Source organism: Camelus bactrianus, chromosome 4 (assembly GCF_048773025.1).
Source record: "Camelus bactrianus isolate YW-2024 breed Bactrian camel chromosome 4, ASM4877302v1, whole genome shotgun sequence".
NCBI classification, from domain to species: domain Eukaryota; kingdom Metazoa; phylum Chordata; class Mammalia; order Artiodactyla; family Camelidae; genus Camelus; species Camelus bactrianus.
The window spans coordinates 91,547,208-91,574,172 of NC_133542.1; the positions used below are offsets into that span (position 1 = coordinate 91,547,208).

The 26,965-nt window shown below is 39.6% G+C and overlaps 1 protein-coding gene across 2 annotated transcripts in view; it reads left to right on the forward strand.

Moving 5' to 3' along the window:
* RIGI (RNA sensor RIG-I) overlaps positions 1 to 26,965 on the forward strand; it is a 56,125-nt gene that overhangs the window by 8,675 nt on the left and 20,485 nt on the right. Inside the window, exons 1-10 of one of the 2 annotated variants that reach the window (XM_010967358.3) lie at positions 11,381 to 11,583; positions 15,215 to 15,349; positions 18,170 to 18,351; positions 19,289 to 19,436; positions 20,421 to 20,543; positions 22,220 to 22,321; positions 22,731 to 22,884; positions 23,454 to 23,712; positions 24,366 to 24,528; positions 26,132 to 26,251. In XM_010967358.3, coding sequence (XP_010965660.1) covers positions 11,478 to 11,583; positions 15,215 to 15,349; positions 18,170 to 18,351; positions 19,289 to 19,436; positions 20,421 to 20,543; positions 22,220 to 22,321; positions 22,731 to 22,884; positions 23,454 to 23,712; positions 24,366 to 24,528; positions 26,132 to 26,251 — 1,492 coding nt within the window. In that variant the 5' untranslated portion in view covers positions 11,381 to 11,477. Of the gene's footprint in view, positions 1 to 11,380; positions 11,584 to 15,214; positions 15,350 to 18,169; positions 18,352 to 19,288; positions 19,437 to 20,420; positions 20,544 to 22,219; positions 22,322 to 22,730; positions 22,885 to 23,453; positions 23,713 to 24,365; positions 24,529 to 26,131; positions 26,252 to 26,965 lie in introns of those variants that run through there. The other variant, XM_074363167.1, reaches the window with a different exon arrangement.

The window sequence follows — 26,965 nt, forward strand, 5'->3', positions numbered from 1 at the left end:
GAGTTTTTTAGTGGAGCTAAAATCTTGTGAAGTAGTTCAGGATATTCTTGTGTAATAAATACTGAATTTCAGGTGAGCTGCATTAAACCTCACAGTTTTAATGATCACTTTAGTTCTTTAATCTGATTACAAAGTATCTTATATGCTTTCTGTCTTCAGCAGAATGCAATTATGTAGCATTTAGCTTACTAAAAACAAGAAACTCTTGCTAGGCTTACGTTACGTTAGTTGTTCTTTTACACAAAGTGGCTATGTTTGTTTATGTTTCTGTGCTGTTTCAGAGATGGTAAAAAGTGCTGTACATCTGTATAGCCTGATAGAAGATTGCCAGTGAACAGCACAACTTGAATTAGATATGAATTTAGCCATCAGTTTGCCTTGCTACCATGTTCGTTGATTGTTCAGCAGAAATTGGAATGCCTCATGCCTGGCAGGTTCTGTAGGTTTTTAGGGATTCAGTTATAGGACAAAGCAGATACGCTCCCTGTTCTCATGGGGTATGTGTGTGTGTATATATACATAAACTTTACAAACTAAATTCTCTGGAGAGGAAGTGTTTATTTTCTGTAAGAGCATACAGTGGGGACTTAATCTCAGGTGGAAGTGATGGTTGAACTGAAATCCAGAGAAAAGTAGATACTAGCTAGGAATAGATGTTGTCACCAAAGGAGATGTGCAGAGACCCAAAGGCAAGGGCAGCCTGACATATTCCAAGAAATGAAAGAAGGCAGGCTTAGCCAAAGGGCAGAGGGTGTGGGACCAAGGTTTCTAGGCCATTCTTAGAGTTTGTGTTTATCCTAATAGCAGTAGGAAACTGGTTTAAAATGACAGGAATCTAAAGTTGACATTGACAATTTTTAGTAAGCTCGGGCCTTGAGAAATTGTGGCAAGGCTGTGGTTGATCAAGGAATATACTTTGAAAATTATGAAATGACTGTGGTTTTCCTTCAGTTTTGAAACATAAGAATGCTATTTTTTTCCACATTCTGCTTTTGCATGATGTCTTAGTGAAAACCCATCTTAATGTTTTCAGTTTAACACAAGTGAAAACCTACCTTAATATGTGGCACCATCACATCATCCTCTTAGGTGTTCAGGCCAAAAATTTCCAAGTCTTTTGATTCTTTCTCCGTCAGCCCCCTCATCCAATCACCAAATGTTTGTCTAATATTTTTATTTTTGTTAAGTGTATATATAGGTATTTATTGAAGTATAGTCAGTTTACAATGTTGTGCCAGTTTCCAGTGTACAGCATAATGCTTGTCATACATGAACACATACATTCATTTTCATATTCTTTCTCACCATAAGTTACTATAAGATATTGAATATAGTTCCCTGTGCTTTACAGTATAATCTTATCTAAGATTTCTTATGTCCAGTCTGGGCAGCCATGATCTCTCACCTGTACTGCCACAGTACGTCTGCTTGCATCCACTGTTTGCCTCCATCCGTTCTTGATGTAGCATTCAAAAGATCTTTACAAACTTTTTCTTTTCATTTTATTCTACTTAAGATATTTCAGTAGCTTCCTATTATTCTTAGGATATTTATTAAAAGGAAACAAAAATCCGACATAATATGGATTACAAATCTCTGCCCAGTCAGACTTCAGTCTATCTTTAGCTTTTCTCTCACTTCATTTGTGCTCTGGCCACACTAGCTGTTTCAGGTCTGTGGAAGTACTGCTCCCTATGAATTTGGAGCCTTCATATGGAGTATTTTCCTCTTGCTGGAAATTGAATTCCATCCTGGATGAACTGGGTTTCTGTTAAGGTGTGCCCCTCCACTCCGTTACTTCCCGTCAGTGCCTTGTTCTCTTAGCAGCCCTGGGCTTCTTTAGTGCATGCATCACAGGTTGCATTTGATTACTAGATGTCTTCTCTCACCCGTCTTAAAGCTCTTTGGCAACTGTCAGTGTACAGCTATATCCCTTCTCTCTTTTCTTTCACATAAGATATGCTTATCACATGAGTGAATAGGTGCTAGAGATTACAAAATTTGCCTAATACCTGTTTCTGCTTTCACGGAACTCCACTCTAAACTTTTAGCCTAATGCTGTGCTCTTTTAGCTTGTTCATCCGAATTTGCTTTTCGTAAAACATTCTATTTTACCTCAGGTTTTCAATGTTTTTGTGACTTACTTGTGTAAAAGAAATGCAACCAGTCATTTGCCCTTGCTCATTCATTATTGCTCAGATTCACAACAGGAAAACTTGTTATTATTACTTCCTAGTCTAAGTAGTCAAGTTCGGCTTCGGCTCTTGGAGGAGGTGTAGTAACCATGCGCAGTATGTCCAAGCAGGCAAGGGTTTATGCAAGGTCAGCTGATGGCCCATCATGGTGAACAATTGCAGGCCCTCTGGAGTAAGCTGTGGACACCTGAACCAGCCAGTAGTGCATCTCTGAGCTTGAAAGACATTTCAGAACGTGCTTTGGGGTGCTGGAAGCCACATGCAAGCTGTGTAGGGTTGTTGCCAGCCCCATTGTCCCCACCAGTGGGGGCAGAGGATGATGAGCAATAGAGGGAGAGGGGTTCCTCCCCACAGACCAGATTTCATCAAGATTCAGAGCATGGGACCATTTCTGACATTTAAGCTCAGACCTATGTGCCTTCAAAATGGTAACATTACATTGTTAGGATTTGGAGATGTGGATGTCACTGAGACCAGAATTTGTATAGACATCTGGTGATTGGTGCCTCTAGGAAAAACCCTTGTGGGAAACAATCATAATCATTATGTAACCTACTCTCAAATGGTTCAGAAAAAATATGTATGTAGGTGTATGTATGTAGAAGTAATGATAAATTGTGACAAAATGTTAAAAAGTGGTGAACACAGGTAAAAAGACAGGAATTCTTTGTACTCTTTGTGATTTTTCTGTAACTTTGAAATAATTTCAAGACAAAAGTGTCTCTGCAGGCCTGCAAGGTTGCCTGTGTGTGAGAATGTGTCAGAGTGAGTTATCAGCCTTGTACACCCAGCAAAAGGGGGAAAAATCACAAAGGCAAGCATGTGCTGACAATTATAAAGCCACTTTTGTGCTAGAACCGAAGCCACTAGACAATTTATAAGGCTGGGGCTGTTGGACATGAGGACCTTGTCTGAGATACAGTTAACTATTCTTGGTTCCAAGCTCAGAGGCAAGCTTGTGAGGGCATAAAATCAAAGGAGAGTTTGCTTTTTTTTTTAAATTTAGGATGGGAGGGAGAGAAGATTTTTGGGAAGGAGCCCCTGGAATAGAAAACATTGAAAATAAAGGAGAGTGATAACTGTTGTAGCAAAATGGAGAGGGGACCCAGAGCACAGGTACGTGAGTGAGTGAGGAGAGAAGCAGAGGCAAATCTTACTCCAGAATGGCAGGAGTGAAAAAGCACAGAGACGCTGGTGGGTAGATAGTTAAGCTAAGGTGGTTCATGCTCTAAAGCTTCTCTCTTCATAAAGTGGGAAGCAATGCCATCTTCTGAGAAAGAGGAATCATGAGTAGGATCGGGTTTGAGGAGAGGAGTGGAAAAATGCTCCTTAGGGGCATGGAGAGAGGCTTAGCTAAGAATTGCTGATGAGTGTTGAGGCCTCACCCGAGATAATGGCATATCTCTCAGACCCTGAGTTTTGTGATTTTGCCCTGGTAGCATTCAACAATATGGAAGTGAAACAGAAACTAACTTCGGACATCTAGTATGGACTCAGTATTTATACAGTGAATGAATAATGGATGGATTTATTTATCATTGAAGTATTGCTGAATGTGAGCAGTAAAGGAGGCAAGGGAGTTGAGGGAGGTACTGGTACTGGTGAGTATTTCAAGGCATGAAATACAGGAATAGAGAGTGTAGTTAAATTGATGCATTCTGATATCTGGGCTGCGTAGGGAAGGAAGTGAAGCTCTGAGTTGACTTAAGAAAACAGTGAGATATCAAAGGATGTGTTTTCCAGTGAGGATCAAGGAGGTACAGTGGGGGTAGGAGTAAGAAGACTGCAGGAATATTTTAGAGAACACCTAGTTCCAGCCATGATGGGAAGGAACCAAAAGGGGTGGAGGCGACGGTGACTGGAATTGAGGATAATGATCTACTAGGTTGCTCTACATGGAAGAACACTCGGTGACGGACAGAGATTTAGGATGGAGAAGAAAGTGGTATTATACTTTGTCCTTTAAACTGCACTTGTGTTCTGCCACGGCAGCCGGCTCATGCACAGAAGATAGCCACAGCTTGGTAAATAATGGATTAATTCCTCATTCTGAGTTTTCAGTCAATACCTGAATCTCTTAGGTGCTGGAAGACAGTAAGTGGGATATGGCCATTTAAAAAGTACAGTAAGATGGTTGTTACAGTATGAAAATTAGTAAATTCTTTCCTACTTTACTTCCGAGGATATTGGGGGATGATAAAATAACCACTGGGTCTGTGCCTGAGAAAAGCAAGAGGCAAGGAAAATGGAATTTAACTTAGGCCAAGGTCTGAATCTAAATTCATCCCAGTAGGAGCTGCAACTGCGATGTTTGCCGGAGCACTGGGCGGTGTGCCTTCTGTGGGGTTGGGCTGTGACGGACAGGGAGATGTCTCGTAGGATCAGACTCTTTTTTTCTTGTGAGAGATACATGGTGACAATATTCAAGGTAGGAAGTACAGGAATAGGGATTGTTGGGGAGGAAAATGAGTTTGAGGCCGAGTTGCCTAGAGCTGTGTTAGTTATCATAGCTACTGGCCACACGTAGGTAGCAAGCGCTTGATATGTGTCTAGTAAAACCGAGGAACTTGGGACTTTTCAATTGTTTTTATGTTTAATAGCCACATGAGGCTTCCATATTGGCCTGTACAGGTAGAGAGCATTTGCATCACCTCAGAAAAGTCTCTATACAGCCTGGAATAGAGGATGCCCGTGCAGATGATGATTTCCACGGGGTAGCTGGAGATACGAGTGTGCACCTTGGAGGAGCAGTTGGAGCTAGAGAGATGATTGAAGAGTCACTGGGAATAGAGTAGTAATGAAGCTGCGGGAAGGGATGAGATCTCGCGAAGAGGGGAGGTCCAGCAAGAAGAGAAGCAGACGTAGTGAGAATTCTAGGGACTACAAACTGTAAGGAGGCTGACAAAGGAAGAGTAGCTTTCAAAAGAGACCCGAAGTGTTCCCTCTAGTTCCATATGCTTTCTTTGCCTCTAATTTTGTCTTGTATCTCCTGTGCCGAATGCAGTGTCCTGCACACGGTAGGGCAGAAGCAGTTTCTCCAAGAGGTTAATCTTTATTTTTATTGTATTTATTTTTTTATTGAGTTATAGTCGATTTCCAGTGCTGTGTCAATTTCTGATTATTTTTAAATTCTTAGGAGTACCTCACTGTTATCTCCATGTGATGATTGCATCAGGAAATGTTGCTCTGGGTGGAGCAGGTTAGGCTGCATCCAAGGATATCTAATATGATTCAGACAGGAGACAGGACTAGGAAGACAGTCTTTTGACCTTGCTCTGTCAGTCACTTTCCTTCATGCCCAGCGATGATTTTCTGGATTGTGTTTAAATCACTTCCTTGCAATACCCTGCAGTTTGCTTGCCTTTCTATCTCTCTTCATTTACCTAGTTCAGGGGTTGGCAATCTTTCCCTGTAAGGGGCCAGATAGTAAATATTTTAGGCTTTATGGGCCATATGCAGTCTCTGTTGTATAGTTTTTTGTTTTTTTTCTACAATACTTTAAAAATGTTAAGACGGTTTTTAGTTTGCAGCCTGTATAAAAACAAGCCATGCTAGATTTGTCCTGCAAGCAATCGTTTGCTAACCTAGCAAGATCTCAGTCTGGATGAACCCAACTCTTCAGTTGTCCCTACACACACCCTGCTGTGTTCCTGAAGGAAATCATTAGCTACACAGGTTGGTGTCACCATAAAAATACCATTACCAGCCTCAACTTTGTATGGTACACATCAGTAGACAAGTTTATTATTCTGCCTCATTGGTGTAGTGGATATTTCACATCTTTCCCTCCTCAAACCTCCCATTTCTCTCTTCTTTCCAAATCAGCTGGGCAGTTCTGGTCAGCGCCAAGCTCAAGCAAACACAAACCCTGCCTGAAAGGACTCAGCAGACCCTCTCCCTCACCTGACATGAATTTATCCAACACGTTTACAGAGTATTTACTATATGACAGGTATTGTGAAAAGCACTTGGTATATTGAGATAAGTGAAAAAGAGTCTCCCTCTTAAGCTTAGAGTCTGACTGGAGGAGGGAGCAGACAATAAGGATGAGAAAACATAAGTAAGTAACTGCCAAATGTGAAGTAATACAGAGAAAGAAAAAAGAATCTCAAGACAGAAAATAATGGACATTGGAAAAAGTGGTAGGCAATGCTGCTCAACCTTTGAGACATATTTTAGAGAGAGGAGTGAGTGGCAGCAGAAAGGAAGAGGGAAAAGAATGAAGGCTGCATTCCAGGTGTCTGATTTGAACACCTGTGGAAATGGTAGCACCCACCTTTCTTCTCACCTATCTGTGACACTCCCTTTCTTTCCTGGCCTTGGTCAGATTTTATGTACAAATCTGCCAGATGACTCTCTCTCTGGGAATTCAGTTCTTTCAGATTCATTCTCCACTATAATTGTTGGGGTTTAATAAATCCATTGCTGCTCAAGGCTCTGTTATTTCTTACTGGTAGCATAAAAGGAGGCATATCTTGATTTTTTTAAAAGGAATTTTTGATCTGATTTCTTCTCAGTTAAAAATCTCAACCCAACTAGTGGAGAATAGCTTGTATGAGAAAACAGTGATAAAAATGGACAAAAGATAAAGAATAAGCATTTGAAGGCACTGAAAAAAATCAAAAGGCAGAAACGGGAGGGAATTAGACAATTGAAACTGTAGTGCATGAGAACTGCTTTTATTTGGCTTTTCTTCTGAGGGTTTTCCCCAGTCCACATGGAGGTTTGAACACAAGTGGAAAGCCACACTCACTGAATTAAAAGATGAACCCTGGGGCTGCCAGAGTAGCAATAGTAAGGGGGAAATTTCAGAAAGGAAACATAAAGGAGGACCCCTAAAATTTGTATATAACCTTCACTCAAGTCCTTAGCTGACCTTGAAATGCATCCACGTAGGGGAGAATCCAAGGGGCCCAGGTAAGCAACAGTGGGAAGGCTGGAAAAGCTCAACAGATATCTCAGCTGCCACCACAGGGAAGACAGAATTTGGAGTCTGAGTCCCATCAACTTGGAAAGGCAGTAGAAACACGCAGGGCTTTTCCTTGAAACTCCTGCAAAGCCACACCTTAGCAGAAAAGGCTATACCCAGGATGAAGGGATTCATCTTGCATTAAAGGCAAAACTGAAACAGACCCACCACAATGTGTAAAACAAAGCTTCCATAATTTCAAAATGAGTAGCTGGTAGAACCACACTAGAATAAAAAGCAACACTCCCCAAAGTAATATAATAGAATCCAGGGATTTTCCAACATATCTGTAATGTCCAGTGTAAATCAAAAAATTATTAGACATGAAGGAACCCACAGTCAAGAGAAAAAACAGTTACAAAAACATACTGTGCAATAATCCACATGATGGAATCAGCAGACAAGGACTGCTGATTTAAAGACATTCTTAGAAATAGGTACATGAACTTAAAAGATGGCTATAAATGAAGGAACAGGTAGAGTTTCCCAGCTGAGAAAATGAAAGTAGGAAAAAAGAACCAGAGGCGATCTTAAAACTTTTAAAACCAATATTTGAAATGAAAAAGTCACTGGAAGCCTTAACATATTAGAGAAATCAGAAGGGAAATGACATCAGATGGAAAGAAACCAGTATATAAATGGGGATGAATAGCATCAGCATGGGAAAATAGGAAAGACTATCATTTTCTTATTTAAAAGACAACTGACTTTGTACAGTAAAGCTTATAACATTGTATTATGTGGTTTATAACACAGAAAAGTAAAAATTACAATAATATCACAAATGAAGGGCTGGGGTAGGTGGAATTATATGGTTACAAGGATCTTATCCTTTACCTGATGTGGGATAATATTTATTATAAGTAGACTGAGATAAGTTAAAGGTGCATATTGTAATCAATAGAGCAACTACTATGTATATACACATATCAAAAGCGAGAGATACAGCTAAAAGAAAACAAAAGATTATAGCTAAGAGAGATAAAAGTAAAACATATATTTCATTAACCCAAATCAAAGGAATAGAGGAGCAGAGAAACAAAATCAAATGCAACAAACAGCATAATTGCAGTTTTAAACCCATATATAATTAAATGTAAATAGATTTAATGCTCCAATTAAAAGGCTGAGGTGGTCAGACTGGATAAAAAAGGAGCACGTACCTATAAGCTGTATGCTAGAGGTACACTTTAAATATTAAGACAGGCTGAAAGCAGTAGGATGGAAAAAGATAGACCATACAAATAGTAAGCATAAAAAAGCTGTTATGGGTTTTGTGATATTACATGAAATAGTCTTTGATATAACAAGTATCAACAGAGACAAGAAAACATTTCATAGTGATAAAAGACATAGTTTATTAGGAAAACAACAATCCTAAATGTGTATGCATCTAATAGCAGAGCTACAAAGTTTATGAAGCAGAAACTAACAGAACAAAAGGGGCACTTGGACAAATCAATCATCATAGTTGGAGAATTTTTAACACCCTCTCTCAGTACTTGACATAACAAGTAGACAAAATTAGTAAGGTATAGGAAACTAGGACCAAACCAATAAGCCAACCTGACATAACTGAAATTTATAGAACATTATACCCAAGAACTGCAGAATACACATTCTTGTTAAGTGTACCTGGAACATATATCAAGACAGTCCATATGCTGGCCCATAAAACAAGTTCCAATAAATTTCAAAATGTTGAACTCTTAATGTATGCTTTCGGATCACAACAGTTTAAAATCAGAAGTCTCACATCAAGCTATGTAGGAAATTCCCAATATTTGAAAAGGAAACAGTACATTTCTAAATAACTCATAGGTTAAAGAAGCAATCAGGAATTTTAGAAACTATTTCAAATGGAATGACATTGAAAACACATTATATCCAAACTGATGGGATGTTAGATACTCTCAGCTGAGAAAAGGGAAATTTATGGCCTCAAATGCTTATATTTGGAAATAAAAATGTATAACATTACTGATCTAAACTTCTACCTTACTGAAGTAGCAAAAGAAGAGCAAATTAAATCCAAAGGAACTAGGAGAAAGTAATAACGATTGGAGCAGGAATCAGTGAAACAGAAAATAGAATAACGATGAAACTAGCAAAGCCAAAGCTGGTTTTTGAAAAGATAAATACAATTGGTAAATTCCAGGCAAGACTGATTTTTTAAAAAGATAAAGGATAATAAGGAAGATCATGAACAACTTTATGCCAATAAATTGAATAATTTAGAGGAACTGGCAAAACTGATTTGACATCAGAATAGCCTTATATCTAGAAAATAAATTGAACTGTTATAATTTTCAAAGAAAACTCCAAGTCCAAATGGTTTTTTTTTTTAACATTTTTCATTGATTAATAATCATTTTACAGTGTTGTGTCAAATTCCAGTGTAGAGCACAATTTTTCAGTTATACATGAACATATATATATTCATTGTCACATTTTTTCCTCTATGAGCTACCATAAGATCTTGTATATATTTCCCTGTGCTATACAGTATAATCTTGTTGATCTATTCTACATTTTGAAATCCCAGTCTATCCTTTCCCACCCCCCCAAATGGTTTTATTGGTGGATTCTGTTAATATTTAAAGAAGAAATGATGCCAATTATACACAAACTTTTGTTTTTATGAGGCTAGCATAACTCTGACATTACAAGAAAAGGACATTACAGACCAATATCCCTTATGAACATAGATAGAAAAATATTAGCAAATTGAATCCAGAAATATATTTTTAAAAAGGTGCTAACAAGACCAGATAGGATTTATCCTAAGAATTCTAGGTTGGTTTAATATTCAAAAATCAATCAATGAAATTCAGTATATTAACAGAATATATGACCAGCTCAATAGATACAGAAAAAAAAATTTGAAAAGTTCAACAGCTATTCATGATTAAACAAAAACAAAAACAAAAACAAAAAAAAAACCAAACTCTGAGCAAACTAGGAATACAAGAAAACATCAATCTGATAAAAGACATCGAAGAAAAACCAACAGCCAACTTTTTACAGAGTCTAAGCTTGTACTGCTAATAACATGACAGGCCAATACATCGAGAGATGAGTTGTTGGGACAAGGAATAGCAGCTTTGTTTGGAAAGCTAGCAAACCAAGAAGGTGGTGAACTAGTGTTCCAAAAAACTATCTTGCCTGAGTCAGCATTCAGGCTTCTTTTATACTGAAAGGAGAGGGGGTGTGGCTGGTTGTTGCAAACTTGTTCTCTCTGGAATTCTTTGTTCTTGCAGCTGTCCATGTAGGTCTGGTCACAATGCTCCTATAAACCTCCAACAAGGCAAATGTTATTCTCTGTCCTGTAACCTTTTATCTTTATATGAATGGGAAAGTGTTACACCTTTAAAGGTCAGAGGTCTTGAGGATGAGCTATACTGTACATTACAGGCAGTAGGCAACGTTCATTTTTGAGATGATCATAACCAAAACGTAAAAGCTAAAAACACAGAGACTCTAAAAAGAAAACAATATCTTTGTGACCTTGGAGGAGGCAAAGATTTATTTAAAAGCAGTAAACAAAATTTAAAAACTGATAAATATAGGTTTCACCAAAATAAATTTCCGATTAAAAGATAACTTTAAGAAAATGAAACGATTAGTCACAGGCTGGGAGAAGACATTTGGAATACTTATATTTGACTGTAATGCACCGTTTCACCCTGGCAAAAACCCCAAACAAGCCTAACAAGGGAACAAAATTACTGAAAGTGTATTTCCTGAATGTATATCACCTGGAGCTCTCTTACACTACAGGTGGGAATGCACAGCGGGACAGCCATTTTGGAAAACAGGTGACAGGTTCCTGCAAAGTTAGACACTGACCTCAGGACCCACACAACCTGGGGGAAGTGGTTACACCCGCATGCATTTTTCCAGAATTCATAGAATTGTACACGTAAAACCTGTGCATTTTATTGTATCTACACCTTAAACAAAAAGATAAATCAGAGCAAAACAGAAGGATAACTAAAATGAACATCGAAAAGCCGTCCCCAGGGGTCCTCTTGCGTCCCTCTGGACCAGCGAGCGCCCGCGGGCTGGCGAACCGAGCCGCTGGAGAGGAAAGGAAACCGCGCTGGAACGTGTGGGCGCGGGGGCTGGGCCGTGAGCCAGCACTCAGCTAGTTGCAGTTTCGATTTTCCCTCTGCCGTCCTGGTTCCCGGGTGACTCCGCCTCTCGGCGGCGCTGGGTGCGTTCCTAGAAAACCCCTCCCGGCTCCGCGCCGGGCTTCACTGCGAGCGGAGCGCGAGCGAGCGAGGGACCTCGCGGGGAGCCCAGCCGCCAGCATGACGACCGAGCAGCGGCGGAACCTGCACACCTTCGGGGACTATGTCAGGAAGATCCTGGACCCTACCTACATCCTGAGCTACATGGCCCCCTGGTTTAGGGACGGTGAGTGGTTCCCAGCGGCACCTGCCCTTTCGGGCAAGAAAACAACTCAGGACTTAATTCCATTTGCTTTTCCCGTTCTGTCGATCAATACAGGTAGCTTGCTAGGAACGCCGGGTTTTGGGCAAGATTTCCGCAGCACTTTAGAGATCGTCAGGGTTTGAGAAGCCCTTGGAGGTCCAGATGGGGAAACCGAGTCCCTGGAAGGTGAAATGACTTGCTTAGGGGTGCATAAATATTTTGATTCAAAGTTGGAGAAACACGTCGCTGTCCATTTCTTTTATTTCTACTAATAATGAAGTCTACTGTGTGTTTGTTTTTGTGCTGACATCAGAGATTCAGAAATAAGATAGGAGAACTTCCTTTTAAAATACTTTACAGTACAAGGATTTGAAGGTGGGAGGTGGGTGAGGGCAGAAGTATACAAATAGTTACCAAGTGCTGTCAGAACTCCACGTAAGTTGAGACTTAACGCTGCCAGATCTTATTTACACTTCAAATAACTGGAAACGAGAGGAGCAAGAATTCCTAGACTGAATGGGCAAATCTGGACCTCCTTGTGGGACATCAGTAATGGCTGGGAGGTAGCACATCTAAGGGAAGGACAAACAGCAGGTAACCCTGGGAGCAAGAACTGGGTTTAGGAACAGAATTAACGACCTTAAAGGAACAGTGTAGGGTTGTGTGCCCAGGGAAGCTAGGATAGGTGACAAGGGAGGTTGCTGTTATAGACTGAACTCTGTTTCCTCAAAGGGATATGTTGAAACTCTAACCCCAGATCTCAGAATGTGACCTTATTTGGAAATGGGATCTTTACAGAGGTAATCAGTTAAGAAGAGATCATACTAGAGTAGGTTGGGTTCCTAAGCAAATGCAATTAGTGTCCTGATAAGAAGACAGCCATGTGAAGACAGAGAGCAACAAGGAGAAGCTCACGTAAAGACGGAGGCACAGATTATAGTGATGTGGCCACAAGACAGGCAAACAGAAGAGAAGGTAATGTGAAGAAAGAGCAAAGATTGGAGTGATGCGGCCACAAGCCAAGGAATGTCAGCAGCCACCAGGAACTGGAAGGGGCATGGCTGTATTGTCCCCTAGAGCATTCAGAGAGAGTGTGGTCCTGCCAACACCTTGGTTTCAGACTCTGGCCTCCAGATCTGTGAGGGAATAAGTTTCTGTTGTTTGAAGCCACCCACTTTGTGGCAATTTGTTACTGCAGACACAGGAAGCTAATATAGATGGCTAAAATTAAAAAGACAGACAGTAAGAAGTGCTGACAAGGATATATAGAAACTGGAATCCTCATAAATTGCTGGTAGAAATATAAAATGGTGCAGTTCCTTGGGACAACAGTTTGGCAATTCTTTACAGTATTAAACATAGACTTACCATAGGACCCAGCAATCTCATGCCTAAGTGTATACTCAAGAGAAATGAATACATGTGTTCATGAAGGAATACATGTGTACAAAAACTTGTACATGAATGTTCTTGGCATTACTCTTTGTAAAAAACAAAATGTAGAAAGAGCCTAAATGTCCATTAACTGATGAATGGATAGACAGAATGTGGTATATCCATACAGGAATATAATTCAGCAATAAAAAGCATGCTACAACATGGATGAACCTTGAAAACATTATGCTAAGTGAGAGAAGCCAGCCACAAGGACCACATACTACTATATGATTCCATTCATATGAAATGTCCAAAATAGGCAAATCCACAGAGACCCAAGTAGATGAGTGGTTGTCTGGGGCAAAGAGGAAATGGGGAGTGACAGCTAATGGGTACAAGGTTTCTTTTTACAGTAATGAAAATGCATTAAAATTAGATAGTGGTGATGGATTTACAGCTCTAAAAACCATTGAATTTTACACTTTAAAAGAGTTAATTTTATTGTTATCAAGACAGAGACCCTGGCAGAGAAGGAGGGCATTTCTTCTTTTCTTCTTTCATTCATTCAACATACCTTTGTTGGGTGTATCATTAAGTGCTAGGTCCTCTTCTAAACTCTGAGAATACAGAGGTTAACCAGCCAGCCAGCTGGCTTACTTCCTTGGAATTTACATTCCATTGACAGTGGGAAAAAAATGGAAAATTACCCAATGTCAGGTTATATGAAGACAATGGTTTGGCCACCACCGCAGACATAGAGTTAGTGTACAAAGTCCATATGACTGCCAGCAGGTTGGTGGATAGTTTTCTGCTACCTGGCCTCACTGTGTTTCTCTTTAGCGCCTTTGCTTTCTCTTTTCTGCCTTATTTCCTACCATCCGTTGACCTAAAATAAAGAGACTGCCAGATGTTTCTCCAGCAAAGATGAGTTTATTTGGGATCAGCAGAGAATTGCAATCTGAGGTCTGCAGCCATGGCAAGCCACATGCAAGTCCCTGCAGGGCCAGAGAAGGAGGACGCTTTTATACAGAGGAAAAGGAGGCTGAGAATGGTTTAGTAAGCAAAGAGTCCATGGCTTTTCATTGGCTGAGTCCTTGCCAGGAAACAAGAGGAGTCTGTCTTCCTCTTGGGCTCAGCTTTGGTCACAGTGCATGAGAGCTCCCCCTTCTGGTCTCCTGACTCTATTGAATTGAGGTTTCTGTTTATTAATAATTTTTTTCACATCCTAGCAAAAACCTGGAAGAAGGACCATAAAAGTATATGTTTATTTCTAACTCTGCTTGCTAAGTCCACTGTAATTGTTACTAATGACATGAGTGGTCCTATCCTCACATTCTTTACTCTTGCAATTAATTCAAACTTTTGAACAAGAGACTGTGAAAATGTTAGAAGAAGCCTTTGTTCTTCCCTCTAACCTGGTGCTACCATGTTCTCCTTTATTATGAGAAGACTCTTGTAAATATCTTTAAGAAACTCCTTTTCTTAAGGACTGCCCTAGAGCATGTTCCCAGACCTCCACAACAAACTAGAAGTTTCCAGAGAGGATGGGAAGAATAGGCGCGACTGGCCTGAGCAGAGAAGTTGCTGCCTTCCTGCAGTTCCTTCTGTTGCTATGATTTGTCATAATCCCCAGACCCATTTGAGAAAGTCCGACAACCCTTAGTGGTTTTACTTCTGTCGACTGAGAAAAATGCACAACCTAAAAGTTGAGAGTTATGTTTTATTCAGCAGATTTTCTGAGGACTTCAAGCCTGGGAGACAGCCTCTCAGAGAGCTCTGAGGGACTGCTCTGAAGAGGTAAGAGAGGAGCCAAGATATAGGGGTTTTTGCAACAAAGACCAGGTAGTGAGAACATCAAAAGATGACTGTTAAAGAAAACCAGACATCTCAAGTTAAGGGATTTAGCGCTTTTCTATGTATGGGAAGATGCAAGAGTCTGGGCTCCTTGAAATCATTCCTTTGATATGCAGCTCAGCTACCTAAGGCCCATATCCTGTGCTTCCCATCCTAAGGCCCCTCAGGGGCATCTCTGCCGGTGGCTGCAGTGGTTGAGGGCTTGACAGTGGCAGCCTGTTTGTCTCCATCCTGAGTTCCCTCAGGGCTCACATTCGGGTCTGAAGTGACTTGGTGGCTGCAATGTCCTTTGTTTACTGACTTGGCTGGCAACATTTTTCATTCACACTTGCAGTGCTTAGTGGTTCTGCAGTTTGACAGTCACTCTTGCTTCTGTTTGTAGATGAGGTGCAGCACATTCAGGCTGAGAAAAACAACAAGGGCCCGATGGAGGCTGCCTCACTTTTTCTGCAGTTCTTACTGGAGCTCCAGGAGGAAGGCTGGTTCCGTGCCTTTTTGGATGCCCTTAACCAAGCAGGTTAGTTCATTCTTCTTACTCACAAATCAGAGTATATTACTTAATTGTTTCAGAACGTTGTAAAAGTGAAATGTTGTTAATTTCAAAATCCACATTTAGTTCATGTCTCATAATCTGAGGCAATATAAGGACTAGTTTGAGGCAGATACTATAATTGTCTCCCTGAAATATCCAAAGGAATCTACAGAGAAATATTACAGGTAATGGGAGAGTTTAGGCAGTTTATTGGATTTAAGGTTAATAGTTATTTTTTTACAGTACTTTTTAAAATTCTGGTTGTAGTTACATTTTCCAGTACTACAAAAATTAGTTACGTTTCTACCCACTGGAAGCAAATAGAAAATGTAATCCAAAACGAAATACCATATATAATAGTAACGAAAGTTGTAATGTATTTAGGAATAAACCTATCAAAGATGTATAGAGTCTGCATGGAGAAAGTGATAAAAGGCTGTTGAAAATTATTGAAGAAGCCCCAGCTAAATGGAGATGTGTACCCATGCACGTGGAGAGGAAGACCTGACACCGTAAGCCTGTCGGCTCTCTCTACATGGACCTGTATATTCAGTACAATTCTGAATAAAAATCCAGCGTGCTTTTTCATGAGCTTGACAAGCTGATTCTAAAATGTATCTGGAAGAATTATGACCCAAGAATAGTCAATACACCCCTAAAGAAGAATTAATTAGGTTGGGGCTTCCCTTTCTAGATACTGAAATTTATTATAAAGCCATAGGCATTGAGGTGGTATAACAATGATCATGGCATCGTAAAACTGACCAAGGAAGTAGAATAGAGAGCCTTCAATTAGGCTTTTGTGTTTATGGAAACCTGATATATTGGAGATCACCGGGAAAGGAGGATCATGCAGAAAGGAAGGGCTTTTTGACAAATTGCAGTGGGCCATTTTAAACAGGATAATGTTAAAAACCAAAAAACCCTAACTTTCATAACTATGTGAATACTAAAAAATTTGTATTCCTTACCTCCTTCCATGCACATATACATACACACTCACACACATACACAATTTATTCTAAAGAATTGAAGACTTAATTCTTAATGGAAAAATTTTAACAATTTTATAAATGAATATAGAATAGTATTTTTATGACATTGGGGTATAGCAGTATTTATGAAACAAGACGTTAAAACATTAACTGTAAAAGAAGGATTGATAAATTTGATGACATTAAGATTAAGGACATCTGTTTATCAAAAAAACGCTATAAAGAAAGTGGAAAAACAAGTCACAGACTGGGGGAGGGTGTTCTCAAAATATATGATCACCAAAGAAGTAGTATCAAGAATATATTTAAAAGGATTTAAAATCAATTAGAAAAGGAAAGAAGAGATTTACAAGGCAAAAGATGGCACCAGGCACTTCAAAGAATAGGAAGCATGAAAGGTTAATAAACAAATGAAAAGATTCTCAGCCCAACTAGCAATTAGGAAGTTGTAAATTGGGAACACAATGAGATAGAATTATAGATAGATAGATAGATAGATAGACATTCTTTTTCATTATAGGTTGTTAGAAGGTGTTGAATATAGTTCTCTCTGCTATGCCATAGGACCTTGTTGTTTATCTATTTTATATATTATGTATCCAGTAATCCCAAACTCCTAATTTATCCCTCCCCCACCCTTTTATAACTGCTAGATAGCAAAACTTAAGAAGTCCAACAATGTGAAGACTTGAAGAGAATCTTTAGTGTTGGGAAATCTTAAGTAGCACCATAGGGAGTGTAAATGCTACAACTATTTTGAAAAATGATTGGCATCATCTTGTATAGTTCAGCTCGCATGCAAGCTTAACAAACAAAACTGAAAGCAACCTCAGTATCCTCCAAGAGGGGACTGGATAAGTAAATTTTGTAATATTCACGCAATGGTCTGTTATACTGCAATGGAAATTTGCGAACATAGCTATAGACAGCAACACAGGTGAAGCTTGGAAATGTAATATTAAACTTTTTAAAAAGTCAGATAGAATTGCATTTAGTAGGAAATAATGATAAACGTTTCAAACACCCTTGAAGTAAATATGTATTGTTTAGGGAACTGAACATGTGCCGTGCAACTATTCAAAAAAAATCAAGAGAGTGATAAATCAAATACAGGATAGTTGTATCTTTGCAGGAAAATGTAAGGGTGGGAAAGAGGAGGCGGGCACGCAGCCACGAAAGAATCGGTAGTCGTAGTTGAATGTGTGCTCATTTTGCTGTCGTGCTCTTTATAGCCTGATGAAAAGGGTGTGGGCCTTGCAGTCAGACAAGTCTGGTGATTCTGTTAAGAGAAACTTAGAGCCAAGCATTCTTGGAGTATTACAGTTGGAAATAATTTTTCCTTCTCAAATTTCCCATTCTCCTTACTATTCTTTTCTTGGAATAATGTAGAAGGTAAGCTCCTGAGGGACAGGAGTGAAAATTTTTATTTCTTTTTGTCCTTTTTACTGCTTTGCACTGAGAAGATACTTAACAACTTGATGGTTTGACTCATTGAAAGACAAGTCAGAGGTTGTAGGTAAAGTCCATGGGGTACCTTGGAAGGAAGACTTCATGCTGAGACCAAGTGTAAGACTTCAGATTGATCCTTAGTACTTTCTCCTAGGAGATGATTAACGTTGTTTGAGGACCTAAAATGTGGGGTGCCTAGAATGCATATTGACTTTTCTTTTTGAAAGAGTATTAATAACAGAGATTTACAGATATGTTTTGATTTCTCTCACTGTACATTCAAACATGGTTCCTATGATATTAACCTCAAAGTACTTTTCAGTTGGCCTTGTAAAAGCCCCATTTTCTTTCTACCTTTCAGGTTATTCTGGACTTTATGAAGCCATTGAAAGTTGGGATTTCCAAAAAATCGAAAAGTTGGAGGAGTATAGATCACTTTTAAGGCGTTTACGACCAGAATTTAAAACCACGATTAATCCAAAAGATATCCTTCCTGAAATATCTGAATGTTTAATTAGTCAGGAATGTGAAGAAATTATGCAGGTATTTAATTAATATTAAATTTTTTAATTTGGGGGAGATAATTTGAACATGGGGAACATCTTCTATTTTCTGTGCTGTTTTAGACCTGAGGAAGATCACTGAAATTTATGGAAGTCCTCAAATCTAAGGCATAATTACCTAGAAGAGTACTTTTAATTGTGATCTGAGTAATTTTTATGTCACAAGTTTTTTTTCAGGTTTGCCCTATTTTCAGTGAAAACTATTTTATTACTTTTGTGAATAATGTTTTATGCAAATTTAAATAAAACCAAAGAGCTTAGCAAATAAAAAGAAGGCTAGAGATTCCAGTAGTTAAGTGTTCAAACCTAGCTCAACTGCTTGCTAGTGGTGTGATCTTAGGCAAGTTATTTAATTTCTCTTACGTCTCTGTTTCGTCCTGTATAAAGTGGAAATAATAGTAGTATGTTATTAATATGGTATTTTATAGGATTAAATGAGATAATATATGTAAAGTGCTTACATATGCCTGGCAAATAATAATAAGTGCTCAATACGTCTTAGTTATTGTGATGAATAATAAAAGTCATGTAAGTTCCACCACTCTGAAAAAAACCATTTGTTAATATTTGGTTATATTCTTCCAAATATCCCTATGCTAATACACCCATATTTTGAATGGTTGTCAAATGGGTTAATCGTTTTCCTGATATTGCTGCTGATGATACATATAACATCTCAGAGGAGATGAGAACATATGGTTTGACATAGTGGTATCATGTGTAGAGGACAAGAATGAAGGAAAAGGTATCTCAAAAGACCGTGTTGGATGGGGCCAAAATGGTCATGAAGGAGACCTACTGAACCAGAGTCTTCACTGATTTTAAGTCAGGTAGTACTTGAATTGATATTTCTTCAGGGAAAACTCATAAAATGAAAACTTTCAAAATGATCAGTCAACTGCATTTGTCTTGCTTAGGTTTGTTCCAACAAGGGGCTGATGGCAGGTGCAGAGAAAATGGTGGAATGTCTTCTCAGATCAGACAAGGAGAACTGGCCCAAAACTTTGAAACTTGCTTTGGAGAAAGAAGAGAGCAAGTTCAGTGAACTGTGGATGGTGGAGAATGGTAGGCTGTTCAGAAGGGTGGGAGGGTCTGAAAACATGCCCTTCCTCATGGTTCTACTTAGGACTTCCTTCACTCCTCCCTGTTCTTCACTCACTGTCAGAGGCATTTTCCCTTCAGGTACTCATGCCTACAACTCTAGCAAGAGGCCAGCATGAAGTTGAGTTCTAGGAAGCAGGTGGTTATTTGCCTACAGCATTAGTTTGGTTGTATATAACCCCTAAAAATGGATCAGGACAAATCACTCTCATCCAGAATTAGCCCATCTGGCCCAAAGGATTTGGGGAAGTCTGAGGCTGAGGCCATTGTCTGGGTTTAGATTATCAGAGAAATAGCTTGCAAATTCAAACCCCAGGACTCACCCCATTTAAAGAGTTGAATCATGATAGACATTACCTGGTTCCCCTAACTGGAAGCCAGCTGGAACTGCACCAGAATGGGACTGAAAAAAAGAATCTGTTGTGATTCAGTATCTGAGCCATCATTTGGCTTCCTGGAGCTGCTAACATCTCAGAGCTTTATTTTAAAGGCCAGATTTGGTGAGCCATCTGGCAGTGTCTGGTCTTAGCCATTCGTTGGCTTCTTTAAGATCATAAATTGTTCCAGAAATTGTCTGTATAAATACATGTCTGATTTCTTGGGTCGAGTCAGGAATGGAAGACATGGGTGTCTGCTAAATTGTACTTCTCTTCTTTGGGGGATCTTGTCAAAATGCAGATTCTGATTCAGCAGGAGCTCATGGGTCTGCATTTCTAACAAGCCCCTAAAGAGGTTGCTGGTCCATGTTCCAACCTCTGAATGATAAAGTCCTAAATGACAGTGGAGTTCAAACTCCAAACTGAGATTTCAAACTCAAAAAATTATTTTAATTGTTATAAAATGGAAGTTTAAAAAACTTTAGTATTATGACCCCTTTGTAAGACTTTCGCCCTCAAGACCATAATCAGGTAATGTACAGATTCTAAGATGTTTTTTGATCTCATAAAGGTGCAAAAGGTGTTGAAATGAAAGATCTTGAGGATGATGAAACGAAGACTTTCGATGTACAGATTTTCTACAAGGAAGAACCAGAAAACCAGAATCTTAGTCAGAATTCTCATCCCTCTTCAGGTACTCAGCATTGTTTGTTCTTTCCAGAATGGCGCTCTTTAGGTTTTTTGTGTGGGGATGTGTTTTGCAGTGCCAAAAGTCACAGCCTAATAAAAAGGGTTTTAAGGAAAAGTAAGACAGAAAAGAGAATTATATTAAAATTGACGCTTCTTCTATCATTAAAAATGTCATTCTCTCCCTTGCATAGCTATTGCCAGCTTCTTCTTCTTCTTCTTTTTTTTTTTTTTTTATCTTTTTTTGGTCTTCTTTCATCACTAAAGGCATGTCTACATGGAAGATGCAAATAGAGTCTTCCCAGAAACTCTGTGTCTGTGAAATCCAGAATCAGCTTTGCTTTCTAAAGAAACACTTCTAGTCCTTGTGAGTCACTTGCTCAGTTTCCTCTGAGGCTCCCAGGGCTGTGATGTACGTTGATGAAGTGTGTGCACTGCACAAATGTGTGGGGCTGAGATGTTGAGCCAGGGTAGAGATCAAGCCTGTGCTTTTTGTCAAACAGTGCCCTGAGGGGCTGTGTCCTCCTAAAGGGGAGCCTTTCTCTAATTCACACTAAGGCACTATATAAATTAGCTGTGGCCTTGTAAGGCCCACCTTAAGTTTCTAGAAGCATATTTTCATGAGGAGACCAGAAAGTTGCATAATAAGCCATAGTAAAAAGTAATTTGTAAACAACAGGATTCTACTGTATGGCACAGGGAACTATATTCAGTATCTTGTAATAACCTATAATGAAGGAGAGTATTTATATGTATAACTGAATCACTATGCTTCACCAGAAAACTAACACAACATTGTAAATCAACTATACTTCAGTTGAAAAAAAAAGGTTATTTCTAAAAGGGCATCAGGGAAGAGATTAGGATTTAATAATGGGTAGTGTTAGAAGGAAGGTGTGATTTGGGATAACACCATAAGAAGAACATTTATAGATTACTTCTGCAACCAAATGATATATGTTTCTTGTCATTCCAGAATAAAATCAATGAACATAAATTGCTTTAAAATTTTCTGACATGTAAAAGTCCTTAACTCACTTAGCCTTTTAGAAATCCCCCTTTTCTTTAAAATGGGTAGGCGGAATCCATAGATGATGTCCAAGGCCTTTTCTAGCTTTTAACATTTATATACTTATCCATTACTAAGATAAAACTTCTGATTATTTTTTTGAAATTTATATGTTTATCTATTACTAAGATAAAGCTTCTGATTATTTTTTGGAAACTTCTGGTTCTATTGAGAGACTGGAGAATTACAAAGCATGGTTGCTCATCCGTGAGAGATTACTCTGGGAGCTCAGTATTTATAGCTTGATGTTTTTGAAGGCTCTTGGACGGATTTGTTGTTTTGTCCTGTGCAGCATTTCCTCTAACTGGTGTCTGTCTTGCCCCCTGGATTAGGCCACTCCTGCTTTAGTGTCTCCTTATTAGACTTCCATGATTGTTCAGAAAGAAATCTTTGTAGGTTTTCTTTTCCCCTTCTTGCTATTGGTACTTTGTCGTTGAGGGAGAATTCTGTACTTCGAATCAGTGCAGAAGCTGAAAGGTTAATTAGGGATAAGAATTCTAAACTTCCTTCAGTGAGGCCTTTCTTGTTAGAGTCAGAATTCTTGTCTAGTGGGCAATTGCCTTGATTCCTCAAAAGAGTCACTATTTGATAATTTAGTTCCTTTTATATTACAGAAGCGCCTCATATTTACAGCCCAGTGAAGCCAAGAAATTACCAACTAGAGCTCGCTTTACCTGCTCAGAAAGGAAAAAACACAATAATATGTGCTCCTACTGGTAAGCCAATTGCCATTACTTACGTAGTTTCTCTGTTTGCTTCCTTTTTTTCTCCTTTTATTAAACACTGGGACAAAATGGGGAAGCTTCAGTTTTTCACTGTTCCATTTGTCTTTTGAGAAGACCATTCCATTAACGTGGTCTTCAAGGTGTTTTAAGGACCATGAGGAGGGAAGGGAATGCGCCCGCTTTCACTTCCTGCAGGCCCTGGCTGTCAGTGCAGGGAGCCTGAGAGGGAGCTTGATTCTGAGTCACAGCGTAAATTCTGCAGTTGTTAACCCACCTGCATGCCCAGTTGACTACTCAGCACAGTGGCTTTAGAGGAGCCAGAAATAATGAGCTTTCTACAGAAAGATTTTAGTATACTGTCAGTTAGTTACATGTTTTCTTTCTTTTTATGTGTTAAAAGGTTGTGGAAAAACCTTTGTTTCACTTCTTATCTGTGAACATCATCTTAAAAAATTTCCACAAGGACAAAAGGGGAAGGTTGTCTTTTTCGCTGTTCAGCTCCCAGTGTACGAGCAGCAGAAGTCTGTGTTCTCACAACATTTTGAAAGACTTGGGTACGTAAAACAGTCGGTCCAATGTCTTTTTCTCAAGCTTCATGCAACTGACGTGTTTTCTGCTTGTTTTGCTTTTGGAAAACTATGATTCCAAAGATTTATGGTAGATTCAGCCTTTATATAATCTAGATGTAATTCCTTCATGGATTCAAATCTTTTTCATTAGATATACCTGAAATCCAGAACTCCTTTGATTAGCTCTTGTAGAGGAGTAATGACTTGAGAGAAATTTTATACTTAAATGGCACATTTAACTTTTTAATGACTTTATAATTTATTTAATAGTTTTCTTTGCTATTTTCTTTCTTGGTGGCTTGAAAGAATTACTTTTGGCCCTCTGTATCTGCATGCGCCGCATGGACTGCAGTCTGCTGGAAATTCTACGTACCTTAACATTTATTGAGCACTTACTATGCATCAGGCTTTGTGCTAAGAACTTAACTTTTCTCCAGATCTATTTCTTTTGGACTTAGGGGGAACTTAATGAATGTTTTGATCTAGTGTTTCGTATCTTTGTGGTTCCCCATTCACATCATGGTTGGTAATAGGGTGCTTCTGTCACTTTCCAGGTACAAAGTTGCAGGCATTTCTGGAGCAACATCTGACAATGTCTCCGTGGAACAGATTGTTGAGAACAATGACATCATCATTTTAACTCCACAGATTCTTGTGAACAGTCTTAAAAATGGGACTGTTCCATCACTCTCTGTGTTTACTTTGATGATATTTGATGAATGCCACAACACCAGTAAACACCATCCTTACAACATGATCATGTTCAATTATCTAGATCAGAAACTTGGCGGATCTTCAGACTCACTGCCCCAGGTATTTCCAAAGTCAGACACGCTCTAATCCTCCTAAATCCTATTAAATTACTTTAAATTATTAAATTAAATCCTTTACTTACCCTTGTGGCCAAATTGGGGATATCCTTCTGAGATTCTAAATGCATATTGTACAACTCGTTGATTCATTTTGCTTCATTCATTCATTTATTCCCTTAACAGATATGTATTAGATATCTCCATGTGTCATGTGCTGAACCAGGTATCAGGGATACAAATATAAAAAGAAATAGTCGTTGCCCTCAAGGACACACAGCCAGTGGGACATGGCTGGGATCGGAGTGGAAGTGTGTCTGGTTTTAGTCCTTTTCCTTTTCAGTGTGTTATTCTGTGCATCATGGGGGCACGAGGGTAAAGGAGAGAGAGGTCCTGCCTTGAAAGGGTTTCCTCTCTTGGCTCCTTGCTGCTTTGTGTTCAGCACAGAAGCCAAGAGACTCCTGCATTTATTCAGCGCTTTGCCTAATAGGGACCTTTCCATTTCTGATGTCACAGAGACTGTCAGAAAACTAACGTCCTTGCTCTTTATCTGAAGTCAGTTTAAAAAACCTATGTTAGCAGGACAGCGTCGCAGGAGAGGTTGTGGAAACACCATGCTATTCCCCAGACATCTAACGGTTTGGAATTCTCCTCCAGGTCGTTGGGCTGACTGCCTCGGTTGGCGTCGGGGATGCCAGAAACACAGCTGAAGCCACAGAGTATCTCTGCCAATTATGCGCGTGTCTTGACACATCAGTGGTAGCAACAGTCAAAGACAACTTGGAGGAACTGGAGGAAATGGTCTATAAGCCCCAGAAGTGTAAGTGGGATCCCGATACAAGCCCTTTGGGACTTTGTCACCCTCTGCTCTTCTTAGTTCAGGGCCATTGAGATGAACACTGAATTTTTACCCTTTCTCTGTTTAGTAGAAAATACTTAATCTCAAACTTGGGGAATAATCACATTTCCAGCTTCTCTCCCCAACGGAGCTCAGGAGTGGCCTGTAGAAAGCAAACATTTGCTCTTCCTTTGCATCAAGCTCATGTAAAGGTATGGCAACGAGAGAGAGAGAGAGATGATGAGAAAATCTGAGCGTCTAGATGGCTCAGTCCTTCCCTGAATTCCATGCCTGAGGAGGACACCGAGTGTTGATTCATTATTTGAATATATATCCGGGAATTTTGGTTGAAGTGAAATAATCTGAACTCATCAAAAGATCAGAATATGATTTTATTTATAAGATTTTTTTCTTAGTTTTTGTTTGTTTGCTTGTTTGTTTTTTGGAGGGTAGGCAATTAGGTGTGTTTGTTTATTTATTTATTTTAACGGAGGTACTGGGGACTGAACCCAGGACCTCATGTATGCCAGGCATACACTCTACCACTGAACTATCCCCTCCCTCCTAAATAAGATTGACTAAGAAATGTTTACTGAATACCAGTGCTAGACTAACCCAGCAAGGGAGAGGGGTGCAGAAGATGCATGTGACTTTATCCTCGCTCTCTGAATAGTATATGACAGAATGAGTAAAAGGCAGAACAAACACACATGAACCAGTCAGGGAGCTGCCTGTAAGGAGTTTAGAGAAGGTACCCGATGTGAACCTTTAAATATCACGTACAAATTTCTTCATAATCCAGTCCCTCCCACCCTCTGAGCTTCATCTTCTCCCAACTCCCATAAACCCAAGCAAGTCCCATCCTCTGGGTTCCTCGGATGGGTCACGTGTGTTCTCTTTCTAAGCTTTTCCATCCTGTCCTTTGCACATGACTGTGCTCACTCCTCCTTACCTCTTCCCCTGTTTATCCCACGACACTGCCCCCCTCCCCTGGAAGAATTAGAGTCTTTCCCTTGCACCATGACACCTTACACCCACAGTGCAGCACTCCGCATGGTCATTTGGCCCTGTAGCTTTCTCTCTGCTGAGAACACAGACCTCTCCGGGGCACGCAGCAGGTTCTTTTCTGTCAACACCGGAACCTGGCACCTGGTAGGTGTTTAATAAGTTTCCATGGACACAATGCAAAAATGAACGTTAGGGACATTATGAACACTCTCGGGAGTCAGGTGGGAATGGAGAAGCTCAGAGAACAGAGACAGGGTTTCAAGTGTGGCATTTGCAGAAGTAAGATAGATGTCAGCTCATCAGAGCAGAGGCTCTGTGTTGAGTAACAGGAAAGTCCAAGTGAGAAGCTGAATTAGACCCAGACCTCGAAAGAGAGAGATGTTAGAAGCAGTGCACTAAGCTCTAGGGAGTCGCTTCAGGGGTTTTGAGTATTTGTTTTATCATTCAGCCGACCTGCCTGTGAGCTTGGGGCCTCAGGTTTCAGAGGAAGTAAGAAAGGCAGAGAGAGGCTTGGAGAGGCCTGCTTTGAACTGCATGTTCTCCCTGAAAAATACTCACTTTCCTTTGATGGCTGTAGTTTTCAGGAAAGTGAAATCACCGACTGCCAACAGATTTAAAAGCGTCATATCTCAGCTGATGTTGGAGACCGAGGGTCTGGCAAAGAGTATCTTTGAAGAACTTGGTGCCATAAGTCTCGGTGAGAATAACCTCATTTTGTAACCTCTCCTTTTGGGAATAGCCGTCTCTGTTCACTTGTGTCTTTCTGCATTCTCCTTAGTTCAGACAATGTCAAGATCATAGCCGGAGGTTGACTGTTTTGATTCTAATTTATTCACGAACCTTATAAGTCCTCCTTTATTTTGCTTTTTTTTTTCCTTTTTAAATCCAAAGTAAATGTATCTGGACACACACGCCTGAAAAATACCCTATTTAAATCAATTCATTGCTTTCTTGACCTTCCAATTAGCTTTCCATCCTGACTTCTTTCTTTATATGAGTGAAACCACCATCCCCTTGAAGACTCAGAATTAAATCTAGGGGTGATCTTTGATTCTTTCTTCTTTTGAGACTCTCATGAAGTCACCAAGTTCTGTTCTTCTTTTTTTAATTAATTAATTCATTCACCAGGTATTTATTGTGCCAGGTACTATGCTAGATCATACAAATGCCAAGATTACATACAGTCTTGCCCTCAAGGAACGCACAGTCAAATAATGAGAATCAGATGCAAATAGTTTCCATGCAGCAGGGGAGAGTTGTGTGATCCTGGCGCCATGGGAGCACATGGGAACTTAGGCCTGGACTGGGCTGCAGGGAAGACTTCCTGGAGGAGGTGATGCCTGAGACAGATCTTGAAGTCAGCCAAGTTAAGACGGACAGATAATCAAGTGAGGTCGAAAAGGCATCAGAC